Below are 23,425 nucleotides of genomic sequence, written 5' to 3'. Positions count from 1 at the left end.
GTATATCGGAATTTAAAAAAATTGGTCGTTGCTTAGCCAATTTCATCGCTGTTTAGTAAATTGCTATGTTTAGACTTTGCGATAACTAACATTAACCGTTTAATTGTGTACATATTTAATTTTATATTTGTTTTACCATAAAATATAAATAGATAAACACGCATTTGTATTATTTTAAATTTTTTGATGTAATTTTAAATAAAAGAATAAAGTATATTGTTAAGTCACCTGACTCGTGAGACCCAGGCAAGGAACTTCATTCTACTAACATTCTAATGTTTCAACTTATGACCGAATTATAAACTATCATCAATTATAATAAAATTATTGTAGAAAAATTAAAATAAAGCTTCTTATATAGAAGTTCAAGAATTGATTTAAGAAAGAGTTTAAAAAAAATATGGTTAGTTAGTTTATAAGAAGAATTATTAATGTACCAATAGTTTGTCGAGAATTTTTTTCATTATTATTAAATTTGTGTTTATTACAAATTTTTAAAAATTATAAGAAAATATTTTTGAAAGTTTCAAAATTATTTTAAGTTTTTTAATATTTTGTTTTTCGTTTTTTTTTAAATAAAAAATAATTTTTTTATTCTATTTTTTTCACATCTTTAGATCTAAATATATAAATAAAATATTAAAATCCCCCCTCCCCCCCTCCCTTCTAATAAAATAGATATTTATAAAAAAAATTTAATAAAAAAAACCATTCATTCAGTTAATGATTATTATAAGGTTTCCTATATAATTAGTTTATACGATTTTTCTTACTTAGATGTAATAAATATATATGGCTTAAGCGAAATATATAAAAAAAAATCATTTTATAAAGATTTGCTAAATACATTATATGTATTGGCTTACTATTGAGTCAAATCGAAAATCTCATTATGACAAATTCTAATGGGATTAACATGTAAATGTATATAATGGGCAAACCATAATGTAATCATGAATTTTCTTTAAATCCAATAATATTTATTTATTCCTCAAAATATATTGTTAAATAAAACTACAAAGAACCCAGTAGCATCGATTCTCCTTCAAAATTTTGAATTTTTTTTTTATATTACTAAAAAAAAAGGTCATTTTAGATAATGTAACTTAAATAAAGATGTAATTTTGAAAATAATTTTAAAAAAATTTTTTGAGCGCCCCTGAGATTGTAAAGGTTAGTAACGCCCCTGAAAAAAACCCCTAAAAAATGCTTCCTTTATTGGGGAGCCATTATGTCATTATTTATAGTCGTGATCTATTCTTTATGGGACATTCATCTTTCAATTGAAAACCTCATCCCGTAAATATATCTTAATAGCGTCTTTCAAAATAATTTTAATCGGTTTTTCGTCCTGCATTGTGATGTTGCCATCGCTGTCAAGAATAATATCATCAAAAAAGTGGCTAAGATGTAAGCTGTCGTGATTAGAGTTTGACGGGAAGAAAATCTTTTGTTAGAGGAACAATATCTTCGGATATCTGTTAATTAAAACAATCAAACAAAAAAAAACATCGATTAGTTTTAAAAGTAAACATGATTAAATTACGAGATGTTATAATACAATTTTAGAAGTTACACAAACCAGACATTTTGGAATAATGTCCCTTCTGGCTTATAGTAAGCACGATGAAGCTTAACCTTGAATCTATAGTGTCCCGATTGCGATCGCGATAAATGCAAAATACAGTAAATATCATATCGCATACATAATAGACTTGAGTGGCGAAAGCTACTCTAAGGGAGACAGTCCGTGTCGCCAAACTATGTTACAGCTAATTTACCGCAGCAATTCGTCTCCAAGCAACGCACAAAATCAACACCACTAGCAATGCTTGATTTTGTATTTTATTCATCGCGATGGAGAGCGATGTGGCGCTACTTTCGTGGTGACTATAAAAGAGACCGAACTCTTTCTCTTCCTTTCCCGTAAAAAAACTAACATTATTTCTGTTTTCTTCTACAAGATTTTAATTTAATTTTATTTATTTATCCTAATTTTTATCGGTTGAACATTGTAATTGTAATCAAATTTAATTTATTATACACACTTTTTTTAGAAAGTCACTATTCTCTTGCCTATACCTAAATAGAATCCAAGGGAGGTGAGTTATTTAGGTGGGGGGGGGGCTTAGCCAATCAAACCATTTGCCCATAATTTGGCCAGGCTCCTCCTATGAGAAATTCTGATCAGGTATTTTTTATTTTACAGTGATTATATTTATACTTTTTTTAAAAAAAATATGTAATAATTTTATATCATCCCTGTTAATTCTTTTTTTATGTGAAAAATTTATTTAAAAAAATTAGATATGTCCATAATATTGTTTATTCAATATATTTTTATCGTTTTTTTCACGCTCTTTTTTTTGAATAGAGGTATAGAAATATAATTTAAGATAAGTACAAGCAAATTTTCGTCTAGATATTAACGTAAAAGATAAAAACTCTTCTTTTTACCTAAACATATTTCCCATGGGTATGCACTGGTAGTAAGTAAATAAAAATTTCTAAAATTGATATCAAGATTCAAGATAGAACGTAAAATTTAGAAGCACTTAGCGTATTTAAGAAGGGCCAATTCACAATAAATTTTTTTATAAAAAATTAAATGTCCATAATATTGTTTAATCATAGGATTTTTTTACACACCTTTTATAAATAGAAAAATATCATTTAGTCAATATAAAAGTATATTATATAAACACAAAATTTTACCCAAATCATATTTTCCATGCAATGATACATAAAAAAGTTATAAGCAAAATAAAAAAAATTTCTGAAATTAGTATCAAAATTCAAAAATAGTCAATAAAAAAAATATAGAAGTATACTATAGTACTTATAATAAAATAAAATAAGCGAAATATATATAAAATTATTATCATCATTATAGAAAAAAAAAATCAACTTTTCATCGTAGTTTAAAAATCTGTGTTTATGTCTCTGTGTTTACAACTTTGATAATATTATTATTTAGTAGCGGTAGCACAAAATTAGTCAAATAGACTGGAATATTTGTAAAATGTAATACCACCAAGATAAGATAGATTAGCTAGGGTGAAATTGAAGACGATTTACAATAGATATCTTTTTTACCCTCAAGAGTTGAGGTTGAGCGACTATTTAATAAAGTAATAGGAAATGGGAATACTAAGTGCACTTTTACACTTGGAAATATTAAAAAAAAGTAAATGTCGATCACATACAAATTAAGCGTCGTCCCTCCCGTTCAAATTTTTATTTTAAGTATACGAAAATTTTAATTTTGAAAATTAAAAGTGCTTTTAATAATTGCTTATTAGTAACAATTATTTATAAATAAGAGAAAAAATTTCTGAGATGATTTCAGAGAAATAAAAAAAAAATCAAGGGAATGGGGTTTTATCAATTTAAAAAAAAAAAATTGGCAAGTAGTGGCCCAAACCTTTCTGCCATCTATGAACAAAATCACTATACACAATATTATTTTGGTTATAATCCTAATATAGCCGTTTTTAAAAAATCTACCAGAATGAGGCATTTTAACAAGCTATTGTCTACATACGCCACTGGTGGACAACAATAAATTATAAATAATAATTAAAGCAATCATTCGATATTCTTAATGCCCCGTTTATAAGTAAACCGCGAAATATCGAGATGTCCCATGCTAAACGATAGCATAGCTGTATAATTTAACAGTACGTATTTTGTAAATTACAACCTAGTTTGAACGACTTGGCGTTATTCTTACAAGAAATTAATAATCGCCCAATTTTTATTCGAACTAAAAAAACATTTAGGGCGAAAAGGGATTTGTTTCAAAATAAAAATGATTTTTTTTCCTGTAAAACTTTGCTAAAATCAAACAATTTTAATTGATTGCTATCACTTAAAATAATGAGTTTTTTTTTAAAATTCTTATAAAAAATAAACCTTTATTATAACTAAACGGGCCTGTTAACTTCTTCGGTTTGCCGAATCTTTTAATATCATAATTTGATTCCTCGTGAATACATGTGATCCTATCTTCACCAAACGCCATTGTTTTAGATGTCTGATTGAAGGCGATAGATATACCTCTTAGCGCTACTGAACCAATGATAAAATCTATAAAAGTAAAAAGAAAGAAAAGAAATTAAAGCCGTCTCCATGTTAATCATATTTCTAAATAGTAGTCTGTTTAACCGTTTATATAGCTTCCTCTAAACAACTCAAAAAAAGAGGTGATTTAGATTTATGTTAAATGGTAAAGATTATATTTCCTCCGAAAATAGAAAATCAAAATGAAAATATAATGTTTAATTGTACTAAAAACTATATAAATAACAAATAATATTTATTTAATGTCTACGCACTTATAAAACAAACCAAAATAGGGTGTCCTGGTTCAGCAAGCTGTTTACCCTGGTCTAAACAGAAATATGTAAAAATTAGACGAACCAGGGCACGATCTTATATGAAGTGAATTAATCTTTTCAAATTGAAATATTTATAAATTCAAATTTTTTAAAAAAATCCTTATTTTTTACTATCGGAGCTAGATTCTGATATCGCCATTTTATAGCATTGAGTCTTTGCCAACTTCGAAGTCGGTAGAGTTGGATAGAAATGCGAATGCACCATATATCTTAATTCTTCGTTAAGGTCAAGATCTACGGTGATCAAATAATTCCAAGGCCAAACTTTGAGGTTAAAGGTTGAGTTATCAATAGTTGAGATTATTTCGAATACCAACTCCGGGAAATTTTTGCGGAAATTATCTCTTCCACGGTCGAAATCTAAATCTCCTGCAGGGGAAAAGTTGTGACAAATAATTTGGCATCGTGTTTTCATCGCGGCGTTGTGCACGTCAATTTGTAAGAGTTTATACTAATTTTAAAACATTTAATAATAGTATGATCTTGATCAAGACGGTAATTGATCACAACTTGATCACGTGATACTTGATTGCGCTTTATATATATATATCCTAATCACTACATGATCACGTGATACATGATCGAGGGATATTTATCCTGATCACGTGATACAAAATTATCAATTTAAAATATTGTTTTAGAAAATGTGTGGGGAGGCAAGTATAAGGTGTAAGGCTAATTTTAAGTTTAATAGGAGTATTATTTTTTATTAGAGGGCCATTCTCTCCTCGGGATTATCGCGTTCTTCCCACCCCTTTCCAAGGCGTTCAAAGACTAAAATTAATTAAGAAATGTCATGTGATCAAGTTACCCGTGATCAATTGACACTGAATAAAAAAAATATTTTATGATTTCTATAATATCTGTGGATGGATCCATTATCTAGTCACCTGTTTAATTAATTTATGATAATATGCAGTGATTTTTTGTTAAAAAAATTAAATAATTAGGCTTCAGGAATGATATACCATAATTATATCAATTAAAAAAAATAAGCTATTGAAATAAACCTTCAAAAGTTTTTGCAATTATATTAAAGCTGGATTATGATGATAGGTGTGTATATAGAAAGAAAGAAAGAAAGAAAGAAAGAAAGAAAGAAAGAAAGAAAGAAAGAAAGAAAGAAAGAAAGAAAGAAAGAAAGAAAGAAAGAAAGAAAGAAAGAAAGAAAGAAAGAAAGAAAGAAAGAAAGAAAGAAAGAAAGAAAGAAAGAAAGAAAGAAAGAAAGAAAGAAAGAAAGAAAGAAAGAAAGAAAGAAAGAAAGAAAGAAAGAAGATGAATAATAACAAATAAATAAATATTTTTTAAATTTCTTCAATTTTAAATCATTTACGAGAGCGATTTTTAACTTTGAAAAATCTTTTTTTACCGGAAATGTATATCAGAATGTGTAGAATACCCCTTATGAATTTCAAACAATTTTGCCTCGAACATTTAAAGTTTGAATTACTCAGAATTTATATCAGAACCATGCACAGGTCAAAATTTTAGGATCGGCCATAGTAACTTTTTTAAAATATTTTTGACCTGTTAAAGACCCACGGAATTTTTTAAAATTTCGTTATTTTGAAAGCTTTTGCCTGTATTTTGTGAATTTCTTCAAATAGGAATTTAAATATGGACAGTAAATGTACTTTTTTTCTTTACGCTCCATTATAGATTTTCCAAAGGATTAGTTGGGAAAATAATATTAAGATCAGACCCGAGTTTCAAGAAAATTTTTATTGGCCTTAGCCTGTCCAATTTATCCACAGATTTTTCAAATATATATACATATATATAAATAATAGAAAAATAATTTTTATTCGCCGTAATATGAAAAAAGGCAAAAGGTCAATATTTTTAAAAATGAAAAATTATCAAAATTGTTTTAAATATTTTTACCCCCTTGCGGAATTATTCCATGGGTACTTCTGCACTTAGAAATTTTCTAACCTTTCTAGGTAAGCTAGAAAGGTGTGATCAAGTTCTCTATAGTAATTATAATTTTTTAAAAATCGATATAAGTTTAATAATATATTTTTTCCTTCTTCTAGGCTATAACAACCGGATTAGAATTCACATTTTTTTGGAAATGAAGAGACGCAAGTGGATTCCTAAATTTAGGATTTACCTAAAGATCAAAGTAAAGATTTAGACTCAAAAAATTAAAATTTAAGAAAATACACAGAACTTTATTTTTTTTCCCACCATTATATTTGTATCTGCTAATAGCAGTCTCTTCATTCTACGAAAAAACAATTAATGATATATATGAAAAATAAAATACATATTTCGATCAAATATCGAGTCTTTAACTCTTGTAAAAAAGATAGTGGAATTTTCAAGCCCACTAGTGTTGTTAAAAAGTCCGATTCGGGTCGATTTAATAAAACGGTCCTATTAAGAATATAACCAAAATAACATTATGTAAGCCTAAAGATTTTGCACATAGCTGGCTGGCAGGAATGCTTGGACATCTATTTGCCAAATCTCGATGCTTATTTATTATTATTTTTTAAAATCTTAATCGGTCCGTTTTAAAAAACCAAATCGAGCTTTTTAACAACACTACAGACCACTTACCACTAGGTCTTTTCTACGTTTAGGTTTATTCCATATGGTCTTTTTTTAAAATTTAACCAGTCAGATATTATTATTTATTGAACCAGTGACGAGAATAAATGGACTTATCGCGCATATAATAGTGAGAAGGGGAGGGGATTATATTTTCACAAAAACAAAAAAAATACCTTTTTTATGTATTCATCTTGCATATACTTCTTAAATTTTTGAAATATGGCGATGGGCATCTTGATATCTGTGGTGCCGGTGTCTATTAATATATCGTACAGATTTAGGAATTGACAATCTTCCATGAACGGGATTTCATTCAGGTGTATTCCATACAACAAAATATTGTAAAACCATTTGTTACTCATCTCAGCGTCAAAGTTGGTAGAAATGTTACAGTTCGAGATTTGGGTGTGCGGGGTTATAAGCTTTAAGGATATATATAATATAATAATTTTTTTATTGGGTTAGAAAGTAAAAATACAAATTTTATACCATTTTTCCGGTTACATGATGGCTTCCAGGTTGTTCATTCAGAACCGATTCAAAAATGTTTATCACGAAATTTGGTCTTATGAACTGGCCCCAAAATATCATCAACGATTCCAAGAAAGAGCGAGTATTAATGGTATCCGGCTATAAATTTAAGAGATCTCGATGTAAAACTTTATTATAAAATATCTTTTAGTATAATAAATATCCCCAAATATTTAATGTTTCTATAAATGAATAACCCTCCCCACCACGCATACAAAAACGGAATTTTTATACCCCCCTCCCCATAATTTGAGGCTTCTTGAGGTCCTTGAAAACTCCTAAATATTTGTTGTACAGAAGGGGGTGGGGTGTTAAATTCATTGGTTTCAGGTCCATTCAGCGAAAAAAAATCTAAGTGACACCTTACTTTAAAACTTTTATGACGAATGTAAATTTTATAGTGAAACCTTTGTCGGGTCACATTCGCGAATACTATTCCGCAATGACTATATCGCGAATCAAATACCACAAACTTTTTAGAGCGGTTACATAACGTAAAAAAACTTTTATCGCCAATCAATTATCAAAAAAACTTTATGGCGAGGTCATTATCGAGAGGCATAAATTGTAAAAGACAAATTCTATATTCATTCCACTCCTCCTCGTTTTTTGCTTTTGAAAGATTTCATAGATATTTTGGAAAATTTTTAAATCTTTCCTGGAAAATTATTTAAAGCTAAATTCCTGGACTCTAAACTCTGCAATTTTCCTCTTTTTTATCTACCTGTTTAACAAATAATTCTCTGAAATATCTAGTTTCATATGTTCCAACGATAACTCACTAGATCAAGCTCTTACAATGTGGTAAGACAGTCTCTCTCCTGATACATTTTCAATAGTGATATCGAAAATATATTTTCACCCCTAATATCAAAAAAATTTGCAAATTTATTCCTCTTCATCTCTGGAAGTCTAACTCTTTCTAAACGATGATAAAATTGGAGGCCACGAATGGATGGAAGCCATGCTGATAAAAAACTAGGAGAAAACCAATAAGAGTGATCTTAGGATATAGACTCGTGCGACTTAGTTCTGCCTCATTATTGCACCACGAACTTCAACCTCCTAGTAAATGTCAAGGAAAGACATAGCCACATTGCATTAAGAGTCAAGGTCGACGTCACTCTTCGATAAAAAAAAATAAACCTCCTTTTAAAAAAGGCTCTCATACCTAATATTCTAGAAACTCGCTTTCGAAAGATAACGGCCTTCGACTCGACGGCCTGATCACTATCCCCTGGACCATAGGCAAATCCCTTATTCGGGATTATACATGTGTCCCATCCTTCCACATCAATATAAATAGCAACCTGGTAAGTAGTTAATTATTGTATAAACTATTGTTGTTAAACGGCTAGATTTTTTTTTAAAACGGCTAACCCAATATTTACCCAAATAATATTAGGCAAGCCTGGAGATTTTGCTCATAGATGGAAGAGAGGTTTGGACATCTATTAGCCAAATATCGAGGTTTGCGTTATGATACTTTGGCTAAAATATTAAATTAAAATTGATTAAATCGAGCCGATTAATTTTTAACTAGCTTATTATTCGCATTTAATTTTTAAAAAGTTTGTGTTTCTGATAACGAAATAACTTTTCTATAATATAATTTATCTTTTTATTAGCTTCACCATAACCCTGCATTCATAATTAGAGCAAATTTGCGACGAACTGTACAAATTGGCAACTGTGAAGTGCAGGGCAACCTCAAAAAAAAAATTAACGGTGATTTGTTGTAGCTGTTGAAAAAAAAAATAAATAAATTTAATATAATACATCAAATGTCAGTTATTTTCTGACAGGAAAATTAGTTTTCCTGGTGGATGGGAGAAAAACGAAATCATCACATGGGTTGTTGTTAGAAAAGAACATTCCTTGTTTAGATTTGGAGTAGAGATATTGGATGAAGACGGGATTGATTGGGGAAGATTTAATATGTTTATATGTTATATATACATGAATAAAGTGGAATTGCAGTAATGTTTATTATATTTACTTAATATTATTAAAGGGATTATTTTGGATTGATAAGTTATATTTTTGTGAGAGTAAAGGGTTGAGAGTAAAGGGCATTTTTTTAATTTTTTTTTCAATAGATTCATTTCTCCATAAGGCAGTATTAAACAACTTGTTTTAATGATATTTTATTACCTAGATTAGATTATTATTTTAAACTTGATGAAAGGGCTAATACTTCAAATAGAAAACATTGTTTTCTTCTACCGGTTGGGTCTAATTAAATTTGCAAACAAAGATAAGGGCTCTATAATAGCGAAGGAAGGATAAATTTGCATTGTAACGAATAAATATATATTTGATTATTGGATATTTATGTTCTATTATTGATTTCAAATGACGGATCGTTAAGTTATAGGATTATTTTATTTCAACATTTATTAAAACAATTTTTAGATCTAAAAGTGAAAATAAAAAAAGATAATTATTTCTCATGTTAACCTGTAAACTAATGTATAATAATATTTATAATTTAATAGAGTAAAAATCAAATTATACTAAATAATATTAAATTCCCTACTATCGTATCTTCCTCTACTAAAATAATAACTTTTTCAATGGCTGCCATGATTTAAGAAAATGGAAAACGAAATCATTAAATCCCACAACAAAGCGATTTGAAATTGAACAATCAATCCTATTCATTTTCTACTAGATTCCTTGTTTCCCGTTGTTAACCAATACAATCAGACATTCCATTTTAAACATTTAATACATTTCTATTTGCAAAAATGCTAAAAGTAACGAGAAAATAAATGTCACACAAACAATTAAGCGATAATAGAAAGTCGTTGTTACATCTTCAAAAAGGGAGAATTACAAGAGCGTTGCGTTAGATTAGCGATTCCCGTATTTTTAACATATTGCCTAACCCTTATTACAATCATCATGTAAATTTAGAGTGACTAATTTTGTAATATTTGTTTAAAAAATTTTATTACCAGTGGTGATAAATTTAACAAGGTTAAAAATTGGATTCATAATGTCCCCTCCGTCCTTAAAACCATGAGTGAGAAAGGCCGTGAATAAATTACTAAGTTATTTTTTTATCGCCTCAGAAAGAAGTTTCATTTAAGCCATCTCTTACTTAATAGCAGAGACTTGTAATTTTAAATATAATTTTTGGCCCGGCTCTGGTATATTAAGAAATTTAAAATAAAGCCCGCCGGGGTACCAGAGCGGAATTAGAGCCGAGCCTGCAGGTCTCTGCTTAATAGTCAGTAAATAAAGAAATACCTTTAAAAAATTTCGCATTTATGATTTAAAAACTTAGTGGGTAAATTATTATTGGATATACCACTATTCGGACAATGTTATTTGCAGTAATACTCTTGTGATAATGACTTAGTTCATATATATTCGCAATAAAATGTTCTCTATTATGGGAGGGCGATAAAAGTTTTGCCGCAAAATATTAGCGAAATTTGCGAAAAAATATTCGACATTGGTTGGGATTTCGCGGAAATAAATTTGAGTTAATAGATTCACAATATTGCCTTCGCTTTAAAAAATGATTTGAGGTATTGATGTTGCTACACTACCTTCGCTCTAAAATTCCTTTGCGATAAACGACATATTAATAGTTAAAAAAAGAGCTCACGAAAAATTGTATCACGATAAAGATGTTACAGAATTGACCATATATATGGAATGAATTTATTGGTAAGTGAATAGCTTATTAATATATATATATATATATTAAATCTAACCCATGGTTCTAGGCCTTTTTAATCCTAATCCTGTTAATGTTATGTGAGAGTGGTATAGATATTTAAAAAGATATTGAAACAAAATTTCTTTATTATAAAATATAACTAACCAAATTATCAACCTAATAAATTATGTATATATACATATATACTTTTCAAAAGTAAATAACAATCAATGTAACTATTAGGATAATATTATACTGGGTATCTTTAGCTTCACCTGAAGCTGTTTTACCCACAATCTTAACACACTAATCTATTTCGAACCTTTAATTAAAAATTTTTTTTAAAATAATCTCATCAAACCCCTTCAACTATTACAGAATGCTGACTGTACTAGTGGTTATGAATGGTTGGAAGCATTACCAAGTCGTAACCTAGGTAACCTCTTATCAGACGAACAACTAAGAGTTGCCATATGCCATCGACTTGGATGTAATATTGTTCAATCACATACATGCATCAAATGTAAAATATGAGTTGACTCCAAAGAGAGACTTGATCTAAGTTGTATATATAGTCAAGGCAGGCATGCAATGCATGCAGCAATTAATTTAGCTATTAGCCGTTCTCTTACCAGGGCCCGAATACCAAACATCCTGGGGCTTACAAATTTATCATTAGATGATGGCTTAAGACCAGATGGCTTAACTTCCGTGCCTTGGTCTTTAGGGAAATCCTTAATTTGGGACTTCACATGCGTAACTTCTTTCCCAAAAAATTTAAATTCTAATCCGGTTGATATAGCCGAGAAAAAAAAACAATGAAATATTCCAAATTCACATTATATTTTTACACCGATCGTTATCTCTCCCCTTGGACATATGTGTAAATTTCTTAAAAAATATAGGCGATAAGATTAGAGCCCTTACATCAGAACCAAAAGAATACTATTTTTTAAAACTAAACCTACAAATAACTATTTTAAAATATAACTATTCATGTTTTTTGGGAACTTGTAGTCCCACCTCCGTTTTTATAAAATAATGTTTTATTTTATTTTATATTGATATATTGTTATCTATGTTTGTATTTTGTACTTATAAAATAAATTGCATTCAATAAAAAAAAATATTAAGTGAAAGAAATAATACAATAAGTCCTTAAAGTAAAATTTAAGTTAACGTAATTCAAATATATTAACAAATCCTAATCTTGGCTTTAAAAAAATATTTGTCCTTGTCGGAGATCCAATAAAAGAAAGAAAAAAAATTATACCAAAAAATTAAAATTTAATAGAATAATAGTAGAAAACCTGTACTACGTCTCTTTTGGCCAATCCTATAATTCCGCTCCAGTTTAAATTTGGTTGGAATAGATTAATAGATTTTGTCATGCAAGCGAACTGCAGTTCGAACTTCATAAATTGTTTGTGTTGTTTTTTTTTAATAATAAATTTCAAACAGATTTTACAATTTTTATGAAATAAATGTATATAAAAGAAATCGGAAAGAAAGAATAAAGAGGGCAAGAAACAAAATAAAGAAAAATTAAATTAGTAATAAAAATAGAATATACGTTCGTGAAAGAAAAATCGCAATTTTCCATTATTCAAGGTTTAAAAGAAATATAAATATACGAATCTCTGGAACAAGGTCCTAGAGTTCTCCACCACCCAATGTTAACATGTGTCAAATAGAACAAAAAAAATGTTCTAAACAGTTTAAAAAATATAATAAAAAATAATTCATTATGGAAATCAGAAATTATTTAAAGAAAGATATTGATCTACTTCTTTTTTTTTTAAAAAAAAATTAAATTTTGTGATCAAAAAAAGAATTTAAAATTTTGAGCAAAAAAAAAAATCTTTGAGGGTGTGTTCTGGTTTGACTCATTACTAAACCGCTGGTGTTTGACTGGCTATATAGTTTGGACAAAACAGCCTAAAATGTAAAAGAAAAAAAACGGACAAAAACGAAAAAAATAAAAAAATAAAAACAAAAAGAATATAAAAGAATATAAAAGCGAGCGAAAAATTAAAGCAAACCCTAGATAGGGTATTCTACATCAAAAGCTGTTTAGCCTAGACCATAAAAAACTAAGTCAAAAATAAATCGAACCAGGACAAGGACTCGAGATTTTTTTTTCTTCAAACTATGGTTAAAAACTTGATAAGTGTTATTGTAGATGTCTCTAAAGGTCACCATATCGTGGGCCAGATATCCCATCCAAATTCCTTGGCTATACGTTACGTACGCGATCAAATATTCGGAAAGAAATGTTGAAGAACTTGGGAAAATATATTTTTGTTTGTAAATATTTTTTTTTTTGCTAATAAATGAGTTTGAGGTTTAAAAGAATAACCTTTTGCTTGTAACGAAACATATCCATTGACACCCTTGGGTGTCAGATGAGGAGAATAACGTGAGTAGTTGAGCGGGACAGAGAACTACTCCCCTTCCCCCCTTCAATTTCGTTATAAAAAGTTTGAGGATTTCAAATAATTATGCGATTTTTTTAAATACAGATTAGATTTGTTTAAAATAAACAAAATTGTTTTAAAATATATATAAATTATTTTGTTACATATTTTTTTTTAACTATGAAAATTTATTTTAAACTTGCAAATAAAATCAAAATTTTATGTTAATTAATTGATATTTAAATATTGGTTTAGTTATGTGTTTTTCAAATTTTGAAAAGAAATTGTAAGAATCAAAATGCGCATTTTTGCCTCAAAGAATGTTTGTATCTTAAAAATCGTTCAAATGAAATTAAAGATCCATAAAATTTTACAGAAACGCAGTTTAACCTAAAATAGGAGGCTATCGAGAATACCAGGTTAAAATGTCTATAGGTTATTTTAGTTACAATTTAAAAATCGGTGGGGTTTCGCTATGCCTCACAGTTTATCACTTAAAGGATTTTTTTTTAAAGTTCCATAGGTTTGGTATGCTCCTTCAAAACAAAAACTCCAAATTTTTTGTTTTTTCTTGGAAATTTAATTTATTCCTGTTTTGAGCCCTAGAAATCTAAATTAGATTCAATTCAAAATCTCTTGAAAAAAGGATGTGTAATTCAAAATTCTGTCTGAGAGCCGAAAGCCGGGTTCACCTTTAAAATAAAAATCCGTCAAACCGAGTCTTGATAAATGTCCATTCCATTTCGACTAAACCCGATTTTTTTCTCTGACTCGGATTTGATTTGGACAGTTATATTTAGAAAAATTATATGAAAGATGGCAAAGTATCGGATTGACGTTAGAACCAAATTGGAATATAGGATATTAGGAATTTCCTCTATTTACCAGTAGCGACACTGGGAGGGGGGGCTCGAGCTCTCTTGAAAAATTTTAAAGAGGAGGGTAATTTTAAGTTGTGCCCCGTGAGATTGGAAATAGCTAATGGACATGACTGCCATTCGCTAGTAGGCATAATGTTTATTGAATTATTTTTTTCATCAAAATACCACCCCTATTTTTCTCTATGAACTAACCAAGTTTATGTCCTAAAAAAAATTTATCCCTATCTTCAAGTTGAGATTCAACTTAAAGGTTTAAGTCAATTTATTTGGCTAAAAGCTTTGGTTAATTCCTCTTTTCGAGTTGACCAAAGTTAGGTAATTTAACAACAATACCATCCCCCCCCCCACCCCTCCCTCCCTCCTATCCTGCAACTAAATAAAACCCGATAATATGAAAAGTGATCAAAAATTAAGTTTTTACTTATCAGGACTAAAATGGTTCAAAGCGTTGGCTTCGGGATAACAGGCCACAGCGATATTGTTACTTGCGGTATCTATAAGAAAATTCATCTATTTTGTTATTATTTTTTTTTATAAAAAAATAATTGTTTTTGATAAATTTATGTATTTTTATTTGTTTTTAAATAAAATCGAAATTCGGAAAGTCCTAATATTTAAGCCAATAGGAGATTAACCCCCCTAACTATGGCATTGCCTAGGTTGATACTTTAATATGGGAAGAGAGGGTCTAAATTTTATAGAGCTCCTTAAGGGAGTAGAGTAGAGGGCGAGAATCAAGATAAAAGGGAATTCGAGACTCAAGGAAGTTAGATTCAACCCTAAAAATTTCAAATATTTTATTAATTTAATGCTCCTAATTCCGTATTTCGTATTCACAATTAAAATATCCCCATTCCGTTCCATGTCATCTGGCATAAAATTTTGTTTTGTAAGTTTGAAATGATGTATAAACACACTAAAATTTAAAATGATATTTGACATTCTTTGTAGTTTTTATTAATATTTTACGAGTTTGAAATGATGAAAAATCCAAACTTCTATACCCTTTCTCACACTGGGAAATACTATTATATATCAATAAATACCTACAACTATATACTTTGGACGCTATCACAATTTATTAATACATTCTCAAAATTTTAATTTTTATATAAGTGTTGATTTTGCCTAATAAGTAACGAGCCCCAAATGTAGGGTTCGTCTATCTTATGGGGGCCCCTAAGCCATTGAATTAATGCTGGTATTCATTTCTAAAAATTATATATTCATATAAATATTTTATATTTTAAATTATAACTATTATATACTGTTGTAATATTCAGTTAACCAAGAAATGTCTTATTCATTGTTTCAGATGTACTTTTAAACAAAAAAGAAATGGCTTATTCAAATAATTTCAAGATAATTTAATTTAACAGACTATGTAAATGATTATTTAAGAAAAGATATATAATTGAAAGTTTATGAATAATAGACGATTTTCTAATTTTTGGGAAAGTATTTTATTTTGGATGTATTTTTGTTTTAAACCTTTTCTTTTAATCTCTCTTTTTCTTTTAATTATTTTATTTTAATTTAATTCAATTTAATTATTTTATTTTAATTTAATTTAATTTTATAATGTTTTACCGTATAATTTATCATGGTATAATTAATAGTTATTATGAATAAAGGAAACTTTAAATTATGTTTAATGTTTCAAATTTTATATATTTATTATTTATTATTTAATCTTATTTCTTTGTTTATTTAGAAAGACAAAACCTCGCAATTTAACATATAAAATAAAATTTAGCCAAAAATATATATAAAAATTAAAACAATAAATATTTAGGACAAATAAAATACTTAATTCTTTGCATTGCTGTTTTTTTTTATAATATCTCATTAAATTTAATGTAAGTAATCAACAAAATAACCATAGATAATATATAAATTTAAAATTATATTTTATAACGATCTACTATTATTGGTTCAAAGTAACCTGGCTTAGCAAGCCCCACACAGCCATTAGTTTCACTAATCATTATCAAAATAATATAATGACCATACAAACTCTTAACTTTCTCAAATTATAAAAGATTATTGCTCTAAAAGTAAAAATTGTACATTAATATTGATTAAATTTAATATAAATTTTTATAATTTTTTTTTAAAATTATAAATAATCAGGGCCGAAGAAAATTTTTGAAAAAAAATCCGGGCCGGACCGTGCAAAATGGTACCTTTGCAGGTATCTGATATATATTATACATTTGATGAAAATCGGTTTATAAACAAATAAAATATGGCACAACTATTTTTTAGCTGGGTTCCTAAGAAGAAGTCATAATTGTATGTGAAGGTTTCTATCTGTATTTTTTGACGAATATAAACGAGAAATTCTGTCGGTTCATTTGAAAACGCCTTGATTTTTATTGATTAGAAGTTTTATAAATTTATAAATTTTCGAAGAAAATGTCCATTTCTAGATAGAACAATAGGATTGAGCATGCAGTTAGTAAGTTTTAAATATATTTTTTTATCATTGGAACAAATTTTTATCTGATAGGAATGAGGTAACAAGTGAAATTCCAAACAAGAGGTTTACCTGACTCTCAAGGGATTTTGATCACTCCATCAGGTTTTCCACACTGTCCTCTATCCAAATTACATCAAAATTTTATATCTTCATAAATAATTTAATAGTCAATTATTTTTATTTCAAAATACTTTTTATTTAAAAAAAATGTGGGAATAAAATTGTTTAACATGTCCCCCGGTCTGACTATCCCCGTCTCATCTACTTTACAAGATAAAATGTTATATATATAAAAAAAATGATTATATATTGTATTATAATTTGAAAATATAAGATGGGATGGAAATAAAAATGGTATCTAAAAAGATTATTAATTATTAAATAAAGACAATTAATTATCGCTAATTTCTAGTTAATCTTACATTAAATTCCAACAAAAAAATATATAGTTGATTAAAAAAAAATGATAAAAATTTTTTTAAACTATTTTCATAGGAAGCGATTTTTTTTTGAAAAACAAAAATTTCACGAGGAGTGCACAAATAATGCTGCATACGTTATGAAAATCTCGTTCATATTTATATAAATATTACGTATCGTGTTTTCTATAATATCCAATTTCTAGTAGTATGTGTATTCAAATAAGCATATTACGTAATAGAGTTTTTCTTGGAAAAAATACATAGTTAAATATCCATTAAAAAGAAAACACTTTGAAAAAGTAGGGGAATACTTTATCCTATAATATTTCATTCCTACTTTTCTTCTTTTTTTTTTATATTGCCTTAGTCGTCTATAAAGATTAAATGATCGAAATTATGATGAAGTCAGCCACATTGATAGTGATTGATAATATTTTTTAAAATTTTTAAAAATAATTTTTATAGGCTATGACTAGAAGATAAACAACGATCAAATTTTTATCAAACCATTTTTTAAATATTAAATTATTGTATATTAAACCATACCGAACTAACTTTTAACCTTTCCCTTACCTCATGCAAGAGGGTGACTTTAGAAGAAGAAAAACTGGTTGTGCCTCATTCCAGATCTACTCAGCCCATATCTCTAACCCTCTAAGTCACAGGTGCCATTCAAAAATATACTTTAAATAGAGGCTAGATAGCTTTGAGGCGTAGATTTTTGATAAGCATCAATTTGTCTATAACCTTTATTTTTCCTTTTTTTTTGTTCTTCTAAAACTTTATTTTTCATAGCGAATATCGAAATGCTGCAACTCTTTACTTTATTTAGTTCGGATAACCCCATCCCCTGTCATTCTTTTTTGCGAATTAAAAATGAAGAAATTTTCAAAGTGTTTATTTATATACTGTTATTATTTGACAACATTTTTTGTTTTATTATAAAAGAATTCAAGGTCAAATGTTCTGAAACGATAAATAAGTTCCCCTTATCATGCATAATTCAATTCATCATATTTTTTAACATTCAGTTTTATTATCATTTTCCTTTTTGAAACAAACTTTTTATTCTCAATAAAAAATATACATAAATTAAAAGGAAGTTTTGTTTTTTATAAATGTTAAATAAGTCAAATAAATATATATTTATTTTTTATTAAAAAAAGGGCAGAAAAAAAAATTTTCTTAAGAAGAAGGAAATAGAGGGAAGAAAAGGAAAAAGAAGGAAAAAGTAGAAAGAAAAGAAAAAGAAGGAGAATGAAAAGAAAAAGAAAAAGAAAGGAAAAAAAAAATAAGATTGAAGATAGAATAAATCACTTTCTGTGGGGGAGTTCCTATTTCAAGGACGGTGTAAAATCCATTTTCTGGATCCCCGTATAAATCGAATTGAAGCGTCGAAAATATTTCATTTATTTCTCGTTTGCGAGAAATATTTGTCGCCCCGTGATCCGTCTTGTTAATAAAGTCGATTTTATCATTCGATAAATTTTTGCGCGCAGCGTTAATAATAAATTTATTTAGAGTTGAATCGAGGAAATTATCTTCCTTGTGGACCTCTGTCCTTAGTAACACTATTTCAGAGTTCGCGTCTTTGTATTTGATATTTGATCTCTCATTGACTGGAACTTGGCGTGTTGGTCGTTTTGTACCTACAGCATATTTTATACCAAGGTTATCGGGTAAACTATTATCGGAATTTCTGGTAACGTCAACTGAAGATGCTACAACTCCCGCTGCAAAATAAACTGTTAATATGGCGTTTTCACTATTATCGAAGGCGCTATGAATATAAATTGGATTGAATACCGACATGAAGAGCATTATTGTCAATAATAACTGGCGATGCCGATAGGATGATCCCCAAAAATCAAAAATATATTTTTTATGATAATGATGTTCCATATAGCATTTGATAAAATCGTATATACTTAATCCTTTATAAAAATAAAAGTAAAAACCATAAAAATTAATATATTATTATGTAATTTTTAAATTTAATAATATTTATTTTTTTTATTAAAAAATTTACCCAATATATTTTAAATTTCTAAAATCATTTTTTTAAAAAAAAAAATAAAATATTTATAAATATTTTTCAAATAATTAGATTATAAATTGGGGCGAGAAAAAATTTTTCTTTTATCGAAAAAGATTAATGTTTCTCTCAATTAAATATGACATCCTGACATACTATTAATACTGGTTTTAAAAATCGATAATAAAAATATTTTATTTTAATTATAATTTTATTTTGGCTATTTTTTTTTTGAATAATTTTATTAATTTTTCATCTTTTTATTTAAAAAAAAAAATTGGAAGGATATCTTTATAATACCTTGGTAGGTAGGGTTATTGTTTCAATTCAAGCAACAAAAATAGGAATAAAAGTTTTTTGCGCAATTTAACTTTATCTGTCCTATGGACACCTAAATATTTTGATTTAAAATTCGCATCTGATCATTAGATATAACTAATAAGGCCCCCATAGGCAATACCGAATATAATTAAATTAGAAGTTTTTAAATAAAAAATAAATAAGCAAAATGTCTAATTATAGCTAAGCCTGAAATGAGTGTGCCACCGACATCGTAAATTTTTGCCAGGTCGATAAAATTCATTTGAAATAGGGCGAATTTTGATTGCAGAGTTACTCCTGTTAGAAATATTTCACTAAAGTATATTCAGAAGTTGGAGGGAATCGAAATCCCTGACCCGTTAAAAGATCTTAAGATCGGGGCTGCGCAAAATATTAGCCACGTGATACATATATTTCTTAAAAGTTGGTACTAGACTAAAGTATTTTTTCACACAAAAAAATTATTATGAGCCAAGCCAGGCAACTTGTGCAAAATTATTTTACCGACCAAAGCTTCTAGGGCCGGTTCGCGCTAGATCCCTAGCCCTGACCTCTAATAAATATTTCCTACACTATGAGATTTATTAAGACTGGGTTGAGATAAGAAATGATAATTCTAATTAACTACAAATAAAGTTACCAATGAACAGTCAAAAGAAAAATAATTAATAAAAACATCATCCTTATACTTTAAAAATTAATTAATTTCTTTCTTTTTAAATCAAGCACACTATCTGCCATTAATAATTAGTAATGATAATGATACAACTATTTTTAGAAGAGGTATGCTATCCAAATTACCCAAAAAATTGAAAAATTATAACGAAGGCTAAACCAATAGAAGACCAACTAATAATCGAAATCTCACCAACATTTCTGAATTGGCTAAAACAATAGAAGACCAACTAATATGCAAAATCTCGCCAACATTTCTGAGTTTGGTAGAGAAAGACGATAACTTTATAGGAATGAACAATTAGGACAACTCAGTGGGCATCGCCAAGAACTCGCTAAATTTTAATAACACGGCGGATAGTTCAAACCACTAAAAATGCAAAAATATATTTCCCATTGTTATCCCAAAACAAAAGAGTAAAGTGTCACCAACTCTACAGACCTCCCCTACTCCTCACTATGGATTACCAATCTCAGAATCAACGTATTCACTAATACCGATCAAAACGTACAATAAGTCAGCATGCCGCTAATCCCCATTCCCCGGAACAAGCAAGATCAACTACATACAATATATATCGGTCGGGCAATACCGATACGAGGCCCTAACCAACGAAAAAAGGTGGCCACCTATGCATCCTAGCTCTATCAGAAATCTTGGAACATTTTATTAATTGTTATCATTTAATATTTAATCATTATTTATTTTAAGGTCTATATAAGTGAACTCTTAAGAATGTAGCATTTACTTTTTTTTTTATATCGACCAAATTCAACTCGATAAATTTTAAATGATAATTGTATTAAAGTTTTGAATTGAAATTTTAGCAATGAATTTTAAATTATAATTGTATTAAATATAGATTACTATGTTAAAAAAATTATTGAATCAATTGATAAAGTTATAAAATTTCTAACTGTTATAAAAAAAAAGACAAAGAATCTTATTTTATAGCGATTAATCCTTATTCTCGAAATTGAAGGTTTAGTTAGCGAAAAAGGGTCATAATTTTTTTTTTAATTTAATAGTGTATAAATAATATAATTTTTATTTTTTTGAGATAAACAAAAAACAAGTATACTTGGTTCAATTTTAATTTTATATAAAAAAATTTGATATCAATTTGGAAAATTAATTCATATATAAATTATTCATAAAAATGTAAAAACAAAAAATTAATATAAACTTTAAAAAATGAAAACTCAAAGAAATAATTTTAAGAAAAACATAATTGGGTCCCTAAGGAACAATAGTTAAATTTAAAAATATTGATCTGTATGTTCTATCTAAGAATTAAAAAATTCCCTAGGTTCAAGTGTGTTTTTTTTTAATTTACATTTTATAGATATAATATACATATATACATATATATATATATATACTAGATTTAATTATTCATAATATATTATACTTTATACAATTTGTTTAAAGTAGTTTTGTCTAACAAAATTACTCTAAGAATTATTTTTATTAAAATTAATTTTTTTTTCAAAATTATCTTTTATTTTTAAAGCCATAAAAAACATAATTAGAGAAAAACCACTTTAAAAAAAATTAAGATTATTATTTAGGTATTGTAGGATTTACGCAGTGAACTAAAATCAAGTTAAATTTACAGATTGTCAATTGTCATAGACATTTAAAATAAAAAGGTCCTTTGTCGTCTTGTTTTGGGCGAGATATTACGACTCTCGATTTTATATTTGTCGGTTAGTTACCTTGTCAAAAACATAATTAGTTACATAGCATGGCTAACTATATGAGTTCCTCAAATGTAATAGTTTACAGTTATATTATAGTTACAATAATTTTTTGATAATGCCTATTATAAGACACTTATACTACATTGAACAATAATAAAATAATTTATAATATGTTTAAGGTTTTTATCTAATAAGCCCATCACCCTGTCCCCATATATCTACTTTCTAATGATGAATAATGGATCGAGAAGGAACTTGAAAAATTACTGCATAAATGGTTTCTGGTCTCTTGCTTACTTAAAAGTGAAAACATCTTTCATTCGTTCTTAACATTGAAAATTCTATTAGTATTTGTCAATAATATAACTTTGAAATTTGTGTTTAAATTTTTTATCGTTTCAAGTAAAATCATAATTATCTCTACATTTAATAAGCTGTTTAATTATATTAGATTAAATAATTAAATTATCAAATCTTATTTAAATTGTTTATGTTTAGAATCTCATACGAGAGTTTACTCTGACTGTGTTCACATATTTAGATGGGTTTTTGGTGTTATATCTGAAAGGGCAATTTTATTATAAAGTATATATATATTATTATATCTTAGTTAATTTTTTCTGTTGGATTGTATGCGTTATCATTTGAATATACTATCTTTATGATTTGTGTTGAAAATTAGATTATGAATTGTAATGTATTAACTTTATATAAAATTGTATTTTGTTTAAGGATACAATTTATGGTATTTGATTGATTAACGTAAATGTATTTTCGTTGAAGATGTAAACACATTATTGTTAAAGTAAAATTATCTTTTGATCTTTTCATTTTGTTAAAATAAAATTATATTTTATTCTTATAAAACCTTTTATATCTTAAACAACACATGAATTTTGGTTTGGTAATAAAAGCATCTATGATTTACAATAACAGTGTTATGAAGATTATGAAACATATTGACGATTTAATATAAACACATGTATATCTAATATATTTAATCTCCATAATCAAAACATGATCGTTTTCGTATCTTCTTAATGTATTTAAAATTTAAGGAGACTATATAGTGTTTTTTTTGCTCTCTACTAGAGTCGAACCACAAATTTCCCGTTTCAAGGGAGTATGTTTTAAGTATGCACCAACTTAAATATAATTAAATTTAAAATATTAATTATATAAATATTAATTAATAGCTAATATTTTTAAAATTTTGCCGTTTATTACCCTAATAGCTGACGGGGTTGAAGGGAAATTATTTAGTTTGTGTCTATGGTACTAAATATACTTTATAATAAATTTTATATAAATATTAAAATTTAGGA

General features: G+C 27.5%; 1 protein-coding gene across 1 annotated transcript; it reads right to left on the bottom strand.

The window, feature by feature from the left end:
• Nucleotides 1-1,159: 1,159 nt before the first annotated feature.
• Nucleotides 1,160-19,186, bottom strand: LOC135930116 (beta-secretase 1-like). Its single transcript, XM_065466902.1, has 9 exons — nucleotides 18,683-19,186; nucleotides 14,883-14,971; nucleotides 13,327-13,447; nucleotides 12,474-12,575; nucleotides 7,449-7,589; nucleotides 7,133-7,381; nucleotides 4,512-4,851; nucleotides 3,916-4,089; nucleotides 1,160-1,478 (listed from the first exon to the last, which is right to left on the bottom strand). The coding sequence occupies exons 1-9, from the start codon at nucleotides 19,184-19,186 to the stop codon at nucleotides 1,324-1,326; spliced, it is 1,875 nt and encodes a 624-aa protein (XP_065322974.1). The 3' UTR covers nucleotides 1,160-1,323.
• Nucleotides 19,187-23,425: the final 4,239 nt, after the last annotated feature.

This window comes from Gordionus sp. m RMFG-2023, chromosome 5, assembly GCF_954871325.1.
Source record: "Gordionus sp. m RMFG-2023 chromosome 5, tfGorSpeb1-WG-v2, whole genome shotgun sequence".
Taxonomy (NCBI): domain Eukaryota; kingdom Metazoa; phylum Nematomorpha; class Gordioida; order Chordodea; family Parachordodidae; genus Gordionus; species Gordionus sp. m RMFG-2023.
Note: the sequence above shows the minus strand (reverse complement) of the source record. Positions and strands in the feature narration are given on the sequence as shown.

Bases quoted from the DNA above. Each gene is read 5' to 3' on its own strand.
- LOC135930116 (XM_065466902.1), bottom strand. From the start codon at position 19,186: ATGCTCTTCATGTCGGTATTCAATCCAATTTATATTCATAGCGCCTTC. The intron at 7,590-12,473 runs GTTTTCTACTAT...TTAAATTTATAG, and splicing joins CCAAAAGAGACGTAGTACAG to CCGGATACCATTAATACTCG. The intron at 4,090-4,511 runs GTAAAAAATAAG...TTACTTTTATAG, and splicing joins ATCAGAATCTAGCTCCGATA to ATTTTATCATTGGTTCAGTA.